Source organism: Lepidochelys olivacea (genome assembly GCF_965140295.1).
Source record: "Lepidochelys olivacea isolate rLepOli2 genome assembly, chromosome: 19".
Lineage (NCBI taxonomy): Eukaryota > Metazoa > Chordata > Testudines > Cheloniidae > Lepidochelys > Lepidochelys olivacea.
This window is the reverse complement of record NC_140429.1, coordinates 9,743,917-9,754,873: the sequence shown is the minus strand read 5'-3', so window position 1 is coordinate 9,754,873 and position 10,957 is coordinate 9,743,917. Positions and strand designations below refer to the sequence as shown.

Genomic DNA, 10,957 nt, shown 5'->3' with positions numbered 1-10,957 from the left:
CCAGGCCTTGAGAGTTAAGGACCCAAGCCCCCTTCTGCATCAGCCTATTTCACTGCAGGACAGAGTACGATCTCTGTGACTAGCTTAGGCACATAGGATTCAGCTAATAAAGAACATACCTCATCTTTTCCTATGAAGGGCTATGAAGGGAGGGAGCCTTAAGCCATGTTCCTATTCCAGCCTCACCCCCTCCTGTCCCGCAAAGCCTTCAACCCAGTCACTGTGAGAACATGACAAATCTCCAGCTTATTTGTGGCTGAAGATGCTGCACCCTTTGTGCAATGCAGAGAGCCCTTGGGCACCTTCCCCTTTTACTAGGCTCTCCCGAGCACTCTCCTGTGTTCAAACACTTTTAAGCTGTGCAGTTCTTTAGCCACAGTTTCTCATCCGTCAACTTTCACTTGAGTGTTTAGGGAAGTGCTAAGCTGGGGCGGACAAACGTTTTGACCCGAGGGCCACATTGGGTTTCCAAAATTGTATGGAAAGCCAGTTAGGGGAGGCTGTGCCTCCCCAAACAGCCAGGCGTAGCCCAGCCCCTGCCCCCGCCCCCATCCCCTGACAGCCCCCCCAGGACCCCTGCCCCATCCACCCCTCCCTATCCCCTGACTTTCCCCAGACTCCCACCCCTGACTGCCCCCCACCACCCCATCCAACCCCTTCTCTCATTCCTGACTGCCCCCCACCCCAGACCCCTGTCCCATCCAACCACCCCTGCTCCTGACTGCCCTCTGCTGTCCCATTCAACCCCCCGTTCCCCGCCCTGACCCTTATCCACACCCCCACCCCCGACCACCACCCTGAACTCCCCTGCCCCATTGCTGCGCTGTCTGGAGCGCCAGCTGTGCGACCCAGAGCACCAGGGCAGGCAGCCGTGCCGGCTGGCTGGAGCCAGTCATGCCCCCGTGCAGCACAGAGCATCAGGTCAGACCGCAGCTCTGCAGCCGCACTGCCTGGCAAGAGCTCACTGCCAGAGCATCGCGCCGATGGCGCAGTGAGCTGAGGCTGTGGGGGAGGGGGAACAGCAGAGGAGGGGCCAGGGGCTAGCCTCAGGGGCCGGGCAGGACGGTCCCACAGGCCAGATGTGGCCCGTGGGCCATAGTTTGCTCACCTCTGTGCTAAGCCTTGGTCAGACAACAATGCATTAGAAAGGTAAAAGGATGGCGCCAGAGAATCCTGCATCAAAACCCCTCCTCTCAGATGCACTCATCCCAGCTCACCAGCTGATTTCTTGCATGGTCCTGACCTACAGGAAGTTCAGTGAGTGGATGGAAACAGGTCTTCTCCCCGCTGCATAGATAGGAAGGATCCCCTTTTAAGGTCTTTGCTCATCTACTTAGACAAGTGTTCTCCTCACTAGCAGCTTGCCACCCTCCATGCCATGTACATTTCACTTGTGTTTAGAGGGGGACTGGGACCAATTCTGGAATAGACTCCAGAATTGTAAAGGCATTCATGTAAGTTCTTTAAGCTGGCGTTCTAGAGTCAAGATCTTTGTGCCAGGCCATAGCAATGAGCATAACTGACTAAGCTCCTCTGAATTGGTAAGGAGGATGATGCCCAATCTAGCATCAAAATACAGAAACCAATTTAAAAAAACCACACCAAAGCCAGCAAGAAAGGCTTAGTAGCATTTAATAGCATCTCAGAAGACAATAGTGGTTAGAAAGATGCTTTTTGGCAGGAAAACAAAATGCACTTGGTCCAGGTTGCAGAAAGGCAGCTCAAAAAGGAAAGACAGGAAGGCTGGAGCGTCAGACATTCTGGAACAACCCCTGAGCCCTAGGGGCTCCTAAAGGGAGCTTTCACATCACATCAGTACAGGAATGTGCTAATGGAACTGTATGGGTCCCCTAATAGCAGATCTGCCCTCACCACCCACCCCCTCCGAGCCTCTTCCAGAGAGCTCTGCACTCTACTGAAGTCGTTTTATTTGTTTCATCCTCCCCACTCTGGCTGATGAGGGAATTCAAACCCTATCCTTGTGCAATGCTTCTGCACTGAGTTTAAACAGCAAACCGCCCTCAGGTGCCAGCATTTCTACGCTCAGAATGAGGAAGAAAGCACAAGCTGCTGTGTTTACACAGCCCCGCAGCTGGTGATAGGGTGAAAGAGGAAGCACACACCCTTCCCTTCTAAAGCACAAGACTCATTCAGAGGAGAGGGGCGCAGGAATAGCTAGGCTTTCCAACGGCCTTACTTCAGGTGACCTCCTTTCTATAGAGGCACTGGCAGCTGCATTGTGAGCACGGCCCGGCTGGGTTGGAAGAAATGTGCAGTGACATCAGAGCTGCGTTGGACCCCTGTCAGACAATATCGGGGTGAGGGAGGAAGCAGGCAGCTGCAAAGGGGAGAGGTTTTGGTCATGGGGTTCCCTGCGGCAGGAGATAGATCATGAGGCCGGGATGGCACTGAGGGCCTAGGAGTTAAGGTGATCAGAGAGGCAGTTGGTGGGGAATGCAGAGTTAAAGTCCAGGGTGGGAAAGGAATGCTCAGGCTAACTTCAGGAACTCCTGCAGGGTGTTCTGTTCCACAGCCTCCACAAACAACTCGTAGTCCTGCAGGTAGAAAATGCAACAAAACTAGCTCAGAACAGGGACGGAAACAAAACCAGGGGCACACAGCTCAGGCGGGGACCCCTGCTCCACAGCAGCCAGGTGCACAAACAGAACAAGTGCTGGGAGGGAGAAAGTCACAGCTCAGTGGCCTTTCCCGTCAGGTTCAGGGCAAGCAAATATAGTGGCTTCCACTCGGTACCCAGCAGAACCAGCTTCACCTCACAAACTCCTATAGAATTTGTTGCGCAATCGCAAATGCATTGGCAGTTTTCAGAACGGACAACTGCAGCCAAAGGTGCGATGACAGGGCAATACGTAGAAGGCTTCCACAATGCAGTGGTAAGGTTCAGCAATCATAGAATATCAGGGTTGGAAGGGACCTCAGGAGGTCATCTAGTCCAACCCCCTGCTCAAAGCAGGACCGATCCCCAACTAAATCATCCCAGCCAGGGGTTTGCCAAGCCTGACCTTAAAAACTTCTAAGGAAGGAGATTCTCCCACCTAATGCCAGGTCCCCTTAGGACAGTCGCACAATGCCGTTTGCGTGTTAGCCTTCTCTCCTGCTCCATGTGGCCTTTAAACTTAAAGGACAAGGGCCTGTAGCGCCATGTCCAGACACCTCTCCCCAGAGAAAGCCTTTCAAATGCCCTTCGTCATTTGCACACCCGGGCTGGGAGATCAAGGTCAATACCAAACCCCTGGGTTCTGAGGTCCCGAGAGCCCAGCCACCTGGATTCTGAGCCTTACCCCACAGTAATGGTCTCCGTTGAATATCTGGGGTGGAATGGCTTTAGGATTGCCTGACCTGGTCCTCATTTCCTCCCTCAGGGCATTATCCTGGGAGATATCCACCAGTTCATACTTGATATTTTTCCCATCCAGGATCCTGGTCACTTCACTCTGCTGGGACTTGATCTGAAACACAGATTGAGAAGGCAGGTTACACTTTCCCCTGTGGCTGAATTTGGGATTCGGCCACTGTCAGGCTAAAGGTTCGAAGAGTTTTAAGTTTCCAGAAACACATACACAAACCAGGTGTGTGCAGAACAGGGACTCGGGACAGGAATCACGAGTCACAGCTGGGTATGGACCAAGTCCCACAGGAAATAGGGCGTGTTGGGGAGAAGTCAGTCACCGCTGGACAGGAATGGCGAAGACAGAGCCCTATTGGGAGTGGCGGGGGCGGGGGTGTGTGAATGAATCCCAGCTGGAGAGACACCTGGCCCAGGGCGAATTAGTGAGTTTGGGAGGAGAGAAGCACAGCTGTGTCAGGGAGAAGGACCCAGCCCCAGGAGGAATTAGTGCATATAATGGGGTTGCAGAGATCACAGCTGGATCAGGTAAAAGGACCCAGCCCCATGGGGAACCACAGCAGAATATGGGGGAGGGAACCAGCCCCATAAGGTGTATAATGGGGTGAGGTGGGGTGCAGCATTTATAGCAGGATCCAGGAGATGGACATGGCCCCATGGGAAGTTTGGGTGCATAATGGGGGGTGCAGTGATCATCACAGGATGTGGAAGGAAAGGGGGGATTAGGGTGTATAATAGAGAAGGACAGCGATCACAGCAGGATTTGGGACAGGTGCAAGGATCATGGCAGGATCTGGGAGATGGACCCGGCCCCAGAGGGAATTAGGATGCGGGGTGTGGCAATCACAGCAGAATGTGGGAAGGGGGTTAGGGTGTACAATGGGAGGGTGCAGAGTTGGGATTGTATTATGGGGGATGCAGATATCACAGGGGGATGGGGGGGGTTAGGGTGTACAATGGGAGGGGTGCAGCCATTACAGGGGGATGGGGGGGTTAGGGTGTACAATGGGGAGTGTGCAGAGTTGGGGTGTATTATGGGGGGGAGTTAGGCTGTATGATGGGTGGGTGTGGCAATTACAGTGGGATGTGGGGAGGGGGTTTCGGTTTACAATGGGGGGTGCGGAGTTAGGGTGTATGACGGGGGATGCAGACATCATAGCAGGATGGGGGGGTTGCAATGGGGGGGTGTAGAGTTGGGGTGTATGATGGGGGATGCAGATATCCCAGTGGGGTGTGCACGGGTTGAGTTTACAATGGGAGGGTGCAGAGTTGGGGGTCTATGATGGGGGGTGCAGATATCACAGTGTGGGGGCGCTAGGGTGTACAATGTGGGGTGTAGAGTTGGGGTCTATGATGGAAGGTGCAGATATCACAGCGGGATGGGGGGTTGGGTTTACAATGGGGGGGTGCAGAGTTGGGGTCTATGATGGGGGTGCAGATATCACAGCGAGATGGGGGGTTGGGTTTATAATGGGGGGGTGCAGAGTTGGGGTCTATGGTGGGGGGTGCAGATATCACAGCGGGATGGGGGGTTGGGTTTACAATGGGGGGGTGCAGAATTGGGGTCTATGATGGGGGTGCAGATATCACAGCGGGATGGGGGGTTGGGTTTATAATGGAGGGGTGCAGAGTTGGGGTCTATGGTGGGGGGTGCAGATATCACAGCGGGATGGGGGGTTGGGTTTACAATGGGGGGTGCGGAGTTGGGGTCTATGATGGGGGTGCAGATATCACAGCAGGATGGGGGGTTGGGTTTACAATGGGGGGGTGCAGAGTTGGGGTCTATGATGGGGGTACAGATATCACAGCGGGGGGCGCTAGGGTGTACAATGGGGGGTGCAGAGATGGGGTCTATGGTGGGGGGTGCAGATATCACAGCGGGGGGCGCTAGGGTGTACAATGGGGGGTGCGGAGTTGGGGTCTATGATGGGGGTGCAGATATCACAGCGGGATGGGGGGTTGGGTTTACAATGGGGGGGTGCAGAGTTGGGGTCTATGATGGGGGGCGGGAGGAGAGCGGAGCGGTCCCGTCCCCCGGAACAAAAGCAGGACCGTGGCCGCTCCAGGGGAAGGGGAAGGTGCCGCAGCCCCGCCCCGCGAGCCCGTCGAGCCGAGGGGCCGGGCAGCCCGTGGGGAGGCGGCGCCGCCGGCCCCGGGCCCCGCTCACCTCCCTGGAGCCGGTCACCGAGGTGCTGTAGACTCGAAGGCCGGACATGGTGCCGGACGCGCGGCCGCTCCCTCCCCGCGTCTCCGCTCCGCCGCTGGAAGCTGCCTCCGCCCAGCGTGTGACTGCGGGGCGCCGATGGGGCGGGCGGCGGCTTTTCCCCGCCCCCGGGCGGCCGGCCCCCGCCCCGGCGCAGGATCCAGCGGAGGGGCCCCGCGGGGCCGGGCCGGGGTGGGCAGAGGCCCCCGCCCCGGCGCAGGATCCAGCGGAGGGGCCCCGCGGGGCCGGGCCGGGGTGGGCAGAGGCCCCCGCCCCGGCGCAGGATCCAGCGGAGGGGCCCCGCGGGGCCGGGCCGGGGTGGGCAGAGGCCCCCGCCCCGGCGCAGGATCCAGCGGAGGGGCCCCGCGGGGCCGGGCCGGGGTGGGCAGAGGCCCCCGCCCCGGCGCAGGATCCAGCGGAGGGGCCCCGCGGGGCCGGGCCGGGGTGGGCAGAGGCCCCCGCCCTCCCGAGGCTGGTGTGGGTTCCCTGTGCGCGGCGCCCAGTTCCAGCGTCCCGAGCCAAAATCCTGTAGGCGGGGGTCTGTGTCGGGTGCAAATGTTTACAGCCAGGGGTGTCAGCCACTGAATGGGACCGACTGGGGTCCACGTCTAAAGGACTTGCTCCCTGTGAGTGGGGTTCTGAGTGTGGACATGGCAAAGTAAGCCCTCCTTCCCCCCGGGTGCTGCGTCCCTGTGACCATCCCCTTTCTGAAGACTCACAGAAAGGAGGGTCTGGCAAGGACTTGAGGGGTCATCTAATCCATCTCCCCCCTGCTGAGACGGGAGCAAGCCCACCTAGACCATCCCAGACAGGTCTTGGTCTAACCTGTTCTTAAAAACCTCCAATGGCAGAGATTCCACAACCTCCTGGTAACCTAGTCCAGTACTTAACTCGCCTTTCAAAAGTATTTTCTAATATTTAACCGCGAGCTCCCTTGCTGTAGATGGAGCTGGTTACTTCTCATCCTTGTGCTCACCATCCTCTTTCTAACAGCCCTTAATGTATCTGAAGATGTAGCAGGTCCCTGCCCAGTTTTTTTAACCTGTCCTCGTAGATCAGGTTTACTGAACCTTTTATCATGTTTGTTACTCTCCTCTGGACTCTCTCCCATTTGTCCCCAGCTTTCTTAAAGTGCAGCACCCCGAACTGGACACAGTACGCTAGACGAGGCTTCACCCATGCCCCGTGGCAAGTGATAATTATCTCCTATGGCTGACATGCAACACTCCTGTTAATACACCCCAGAACGCTATTTGCCTTTTCTGTAACTGTATCACCTTGTTGGCTCATAATAATTTGTGATCCACTGTAATCCCAGATCCTTTTCTGCGCTAGCACGAGCTAGCTAGAAAACTCCCCGTTTTCTAGTTGTGCATTTGGTTTTTCCTTTGTAAGTAACATACTTTGCGCTTGTCTTTACTGAATTTTATCTTGTGAAATCCAGACCAATTCTCCAATCTGTCAAGGTCATTTTTGAATGTCCTTCAAAAGTACTTGCAACACCTCCCGGTTTGGCCTCATCTGCAAATTTTATGTATGTGCTCTCCACTCCATTAGCCAAGTCATTAATGAAGCGGACCAGCCTCTGAACACGAGCTCCCAGGGCGATCCTGCGGCAACAAGAGCTAACGTAATCCTAGGGGGTATAAACAAGAAAAATGAATAGGAGCAGGGAGGTGATTTTGCCTCTGTTTAAGGCCCTGGTGAGGTGGATTCTGCATCTAGTTCTGGTGTCTAGGTTTTAAAAAGGATGTTGAAACATTAGAGAGGGCACAGAGAAGAGCTCCAAAAATGAGTCAAAGGCTGACAAAAATGCCTTCCCCGTGAAGAGCTCAAGCTGTTTAGCTTATCAAAAAGAACGCCGAGATGGGACTTGACTACGGTGTACAGATACCTTCAAGGGGAGAAACTAGTGGGCATTAAAGGGCTCTTTAAGCTAGTTGAGAAAGGCAGACCAAGAACCAATGGCTGGAATTCAAATTTTGTAAAAAGTGCCTAATGTTTTAACAGTGAAGTTGATTAACCATTGGCCAAGGGAAGTGGCGGATGCTGCTCCTTGTACTGTCTTCAAATCAAGAGTGGATGCCATTCTAGATGTGTTTTAGTCAAACAAGTTATTACTGGGCTCAGCACGCAGGTAACTGGATGAAATTCTATAGTGGTATAGAGGAAGTCAGGCTACGTGATCCAGTGGTTCCCTCTGAATCTGTGAAACCCTTTTACTGGCTCTTCTACACATACACCTTTATCAAGGTTTCCCCCTCCCCATGGGAATTTGGTGCAGTAGTTGCTTCCATCAAGATTACAGACCACAAAAACCTCCTTGTGGGGAGAGAGACGGCACCAAAATATGCAGCACGTCTATGCAGAAATTCATGAAGAAACTTCCTTTCTGTGCAAAAGCAATACAAATCCTTATGGCTGCTTAAATCTAGGGGTCACCTATGAGCAACAATCGCTCAATTAATATTTTTGTTATGGCAACTTCTCTTACAAGTTCAGAGTCAAAGTGAACAAGGGCAAAGGATCACATCAACTGAATGCCCGTTGTTTCATTCACGGGGACTCTTCCTCACCACACGTGTAGCTAAGTCCGAGCACTGAAAGATTCAAAAATTTGACCCTCGGCTATTTCCGTCGGAGATTTCTGTGCACAACAAGTAATTTGGAAGAAAAAAAGATGCATTTTGGTGGATGCATCTCAAAGTGGCAATCTGCGTCTTTTCAAATACCATTCACGGACTATTCAGACAACAAAGAAATGCCCCTACCCAGAAAAGCTGCCCTCTCTATAGAACTTTTCCATGTAACTTGAGTATAGCATTAATATTTAAAATGTTTCAAATATTGATTAGTTCAATAGAAGTCATCAAAATTATTTGCGTAAACAGAAGAGTTTATTAAAGCAAATGTGTTGTCATTCTAGGTACAAGGCTGTTGGGATACCATACAACCCTGGGAACCATTTGATAGGTTTCCATAAGCTTGGTCAAAGTGAGAGCTGGCCTTCGGTGATGAAAGTTTGGAATTAAAAGAAGACCGGAGGGGGAGATATTGTAGCCACAGGTAGAATTCTCCAGATTCCACTGAAGTGCCCAAAGCCATGCTGCTGTTATATGAGTATCCCAGCAGCACTAAAGACACCAGCTAGTTTAACTTAGGCTTGGTCTATGCTACAAACTTATGGCGCCATAACTGTTCTCAAGAATGTGGAAAATCCATGTGACTGAGCACAGAATCATCGAATATCAGGATTGGAAGGGACCTCAGGAGGTCATCTAGTCCAACCTCCTGCTCAAAGCAGGACCAACTCCAACTAAATCATCCCAGCCAGGGCTTTGTCAAACCAGGTCTTAAAAACCTCTAAGGATGGAGATTCCACCACCCCCCTAGGCTTGACAAAGCCCTGGCTGGGATGATTTAACTGGGAATTGGTCCTGCTTTGAGCAGGGGGTTAGACTAGATGACCTTCTGGGGTCCCTTCCAACCCTGATATTCTATGATTCTAATGTAGTTAAACTGATCTAACCCCGTGTAGACAGAGCCAGGTCAACGGAAGGGCTTCTCCTGCCAACATAAGTATTCCACCTCCCTGAGAGGCAGTAGCTACCCCACTGTAGGTAGTATCTTCACTAAGCCCTGCAGGGACACAGGTGCCTGGAAGTGTAGCGTTGTAGTATTCCTTCCAACAGTTAGTAAGCACTCTAGTGGTGCACACGGTTTTCTGCAAAGCCCTCAGAAACCACTCAGAGCAGCAGAACTAGGCCTTACATGTTTGCAGCCCGCCACCAGACATGGATTATTTCAGAGCCAACTGTGCCCTCCATCATCGTTTTTGTTGTGCAGCGAGTAAAGGACACAACTCGAATCATAACACATTTTTATATCGAAAACACATTTAGCCCTTTTTTCCTGTTCTTAATTCATCTAACGCCACAGCAACGTTCCGACAGATTTCTTCCTGTGTAGCTATCCCATAATTCCTGTGGAAACACTGCAGCTGGATTTGCAACAACTTGGCTGGATATTGCTTTGTGCTGATTTTTACATGCATATTGTATGTTTACTACCAAGGAAAACAAAATAAAAATGGGGGTAATATAGGTCAGACCAGAAATAGAGGCTCACACCTCTGGGAGCCGCATCTCTTCATCTCAAAACAACTGCCACAGCAATGTGTCATTTGGGGGCGAACTGAGACGTCAGCTACAGCCAGTCACAACCCAGCTCCTTATCAGAGAATCAAGCCCACTGTGGAAGCGGGATGAGGTGTCACAGTGTAGTGCGCAAAAAGGAAGCTTCGGGTCAGGATGTGGCATGTCCTAGCTCTTTCAGCAGTCTGGCCATTGCAGGGATGGGGCACTGGGTGATCTGAGACCTATTTGGTCACATACCACCAGTCAAAACCCAGTTCCTTGATTAAGGAGTTACTAATTTAAATTTGTAATCACATGGCAAGATTAATTTATTACATTTTTTGAAATTTTATCTCACTCTGAAGTAATTTTAGCGTTCGAATAGGGAACGGGGAGCCACAGGGAACCTAGAAGAAGGCACCAACTTGTGCCTTCAGCACAGATCACTTGCTCAGTTAGCGCTCACCCTCCCCAAATCCCTATAACCTCCTCTGCTATCCACCATTCCCAATGCTTGTCAAGGGAAAGTATCCTTGAGAGCAACACTGCTTAGCCTAGCCCGTGGGAGGCAGAGGCCCCCAGCTTCAGCTTTCTGTTGTAATCACTCAACGAGGCTCCCTTTAAGGAGTACAGCATTCTGGCCTCATGCCCTGCCCTACATGAAGGTAGCGGGCATCCTGCTATCACAGAAGTGGGCAAACTACAGCCCACGGGACCCTCCTGCCCAGCCCCTGAGCTCCTGGTCTGGGAGGCTAGGCCCTAGCACTTCCCCTGCTGTTCCCCCTCCCCGGGCACCGGTGCACTGCTTTGGGCGGGGGGGCTGCAAGCTCCTGGGGCACTGCTGCTGCAGAGCCCGGCCTGACCTGGTGCTGGCTCCAGCCGGGCGGCACGGCTGTAGTGCCGCCAGCCACCGGTGCTCCAGGCAGTGTGGTAAGAGGCCAGGGGGTTGAATAGAGGGCAGGGCAGTCAGAGGGCAGGGAACAGGGGGGTGGATGGGGCAGGGGTCCCGGGGGGGCGGATGGGGCGAGAAGCAGGGCTGGGATAGGGGGCAGGGGCTGGGCTACACCTGGCTGTTTGGGGAGGCACAGCCTCCCCTAACCCACCCTCCATACAATTTCTGAAACCCGATGCGGCCCTCGGGCCAAAACGTTTGCCCGCCCCTGTACTATCACCTCACGGCAAAGCTACTGGCATGCACATCTGAGCACTCAGGGGATGCCATTACCTAGCTCCGAATGCCCCAGAAAGGAG

The 10,957-nt window shown here is 53.4% G+C and overlaps 1 protein-coding gene across 1 annotated transcript; it reads right to left on the bottom strand.

The window, feature by feature from the left end:
• Positions 1-1,615: 1,615 nt before the first annotated feature.
• SH3BGRL3 (SH3 domain binding glutamate rich protein like 3) lies at positions 1,616-5,694 on the bottom strand. Its single transcript, XM_084652169.1, has 3 exons — positions 5,535-5,694; positions 3,303-3,470; positions 1,616-2,555 (listed from the first exon to the last, which is right to left on the bottom strand). The coding sequence occupies exons 1-3, from the start codon at positions 5,580-5,582 to the stop codon at positions 2,490-2,492; spliced, it is 282 nt and encodes a 93-aa protein (XP_084508295.1). The 5' UTR covers positions 5,583-5,694; the 3' UTR covers positions 1,616-2,489.
• Between the last annotated feature and the right edge of the window lie 5,263 nt (positions 5,695-10,957).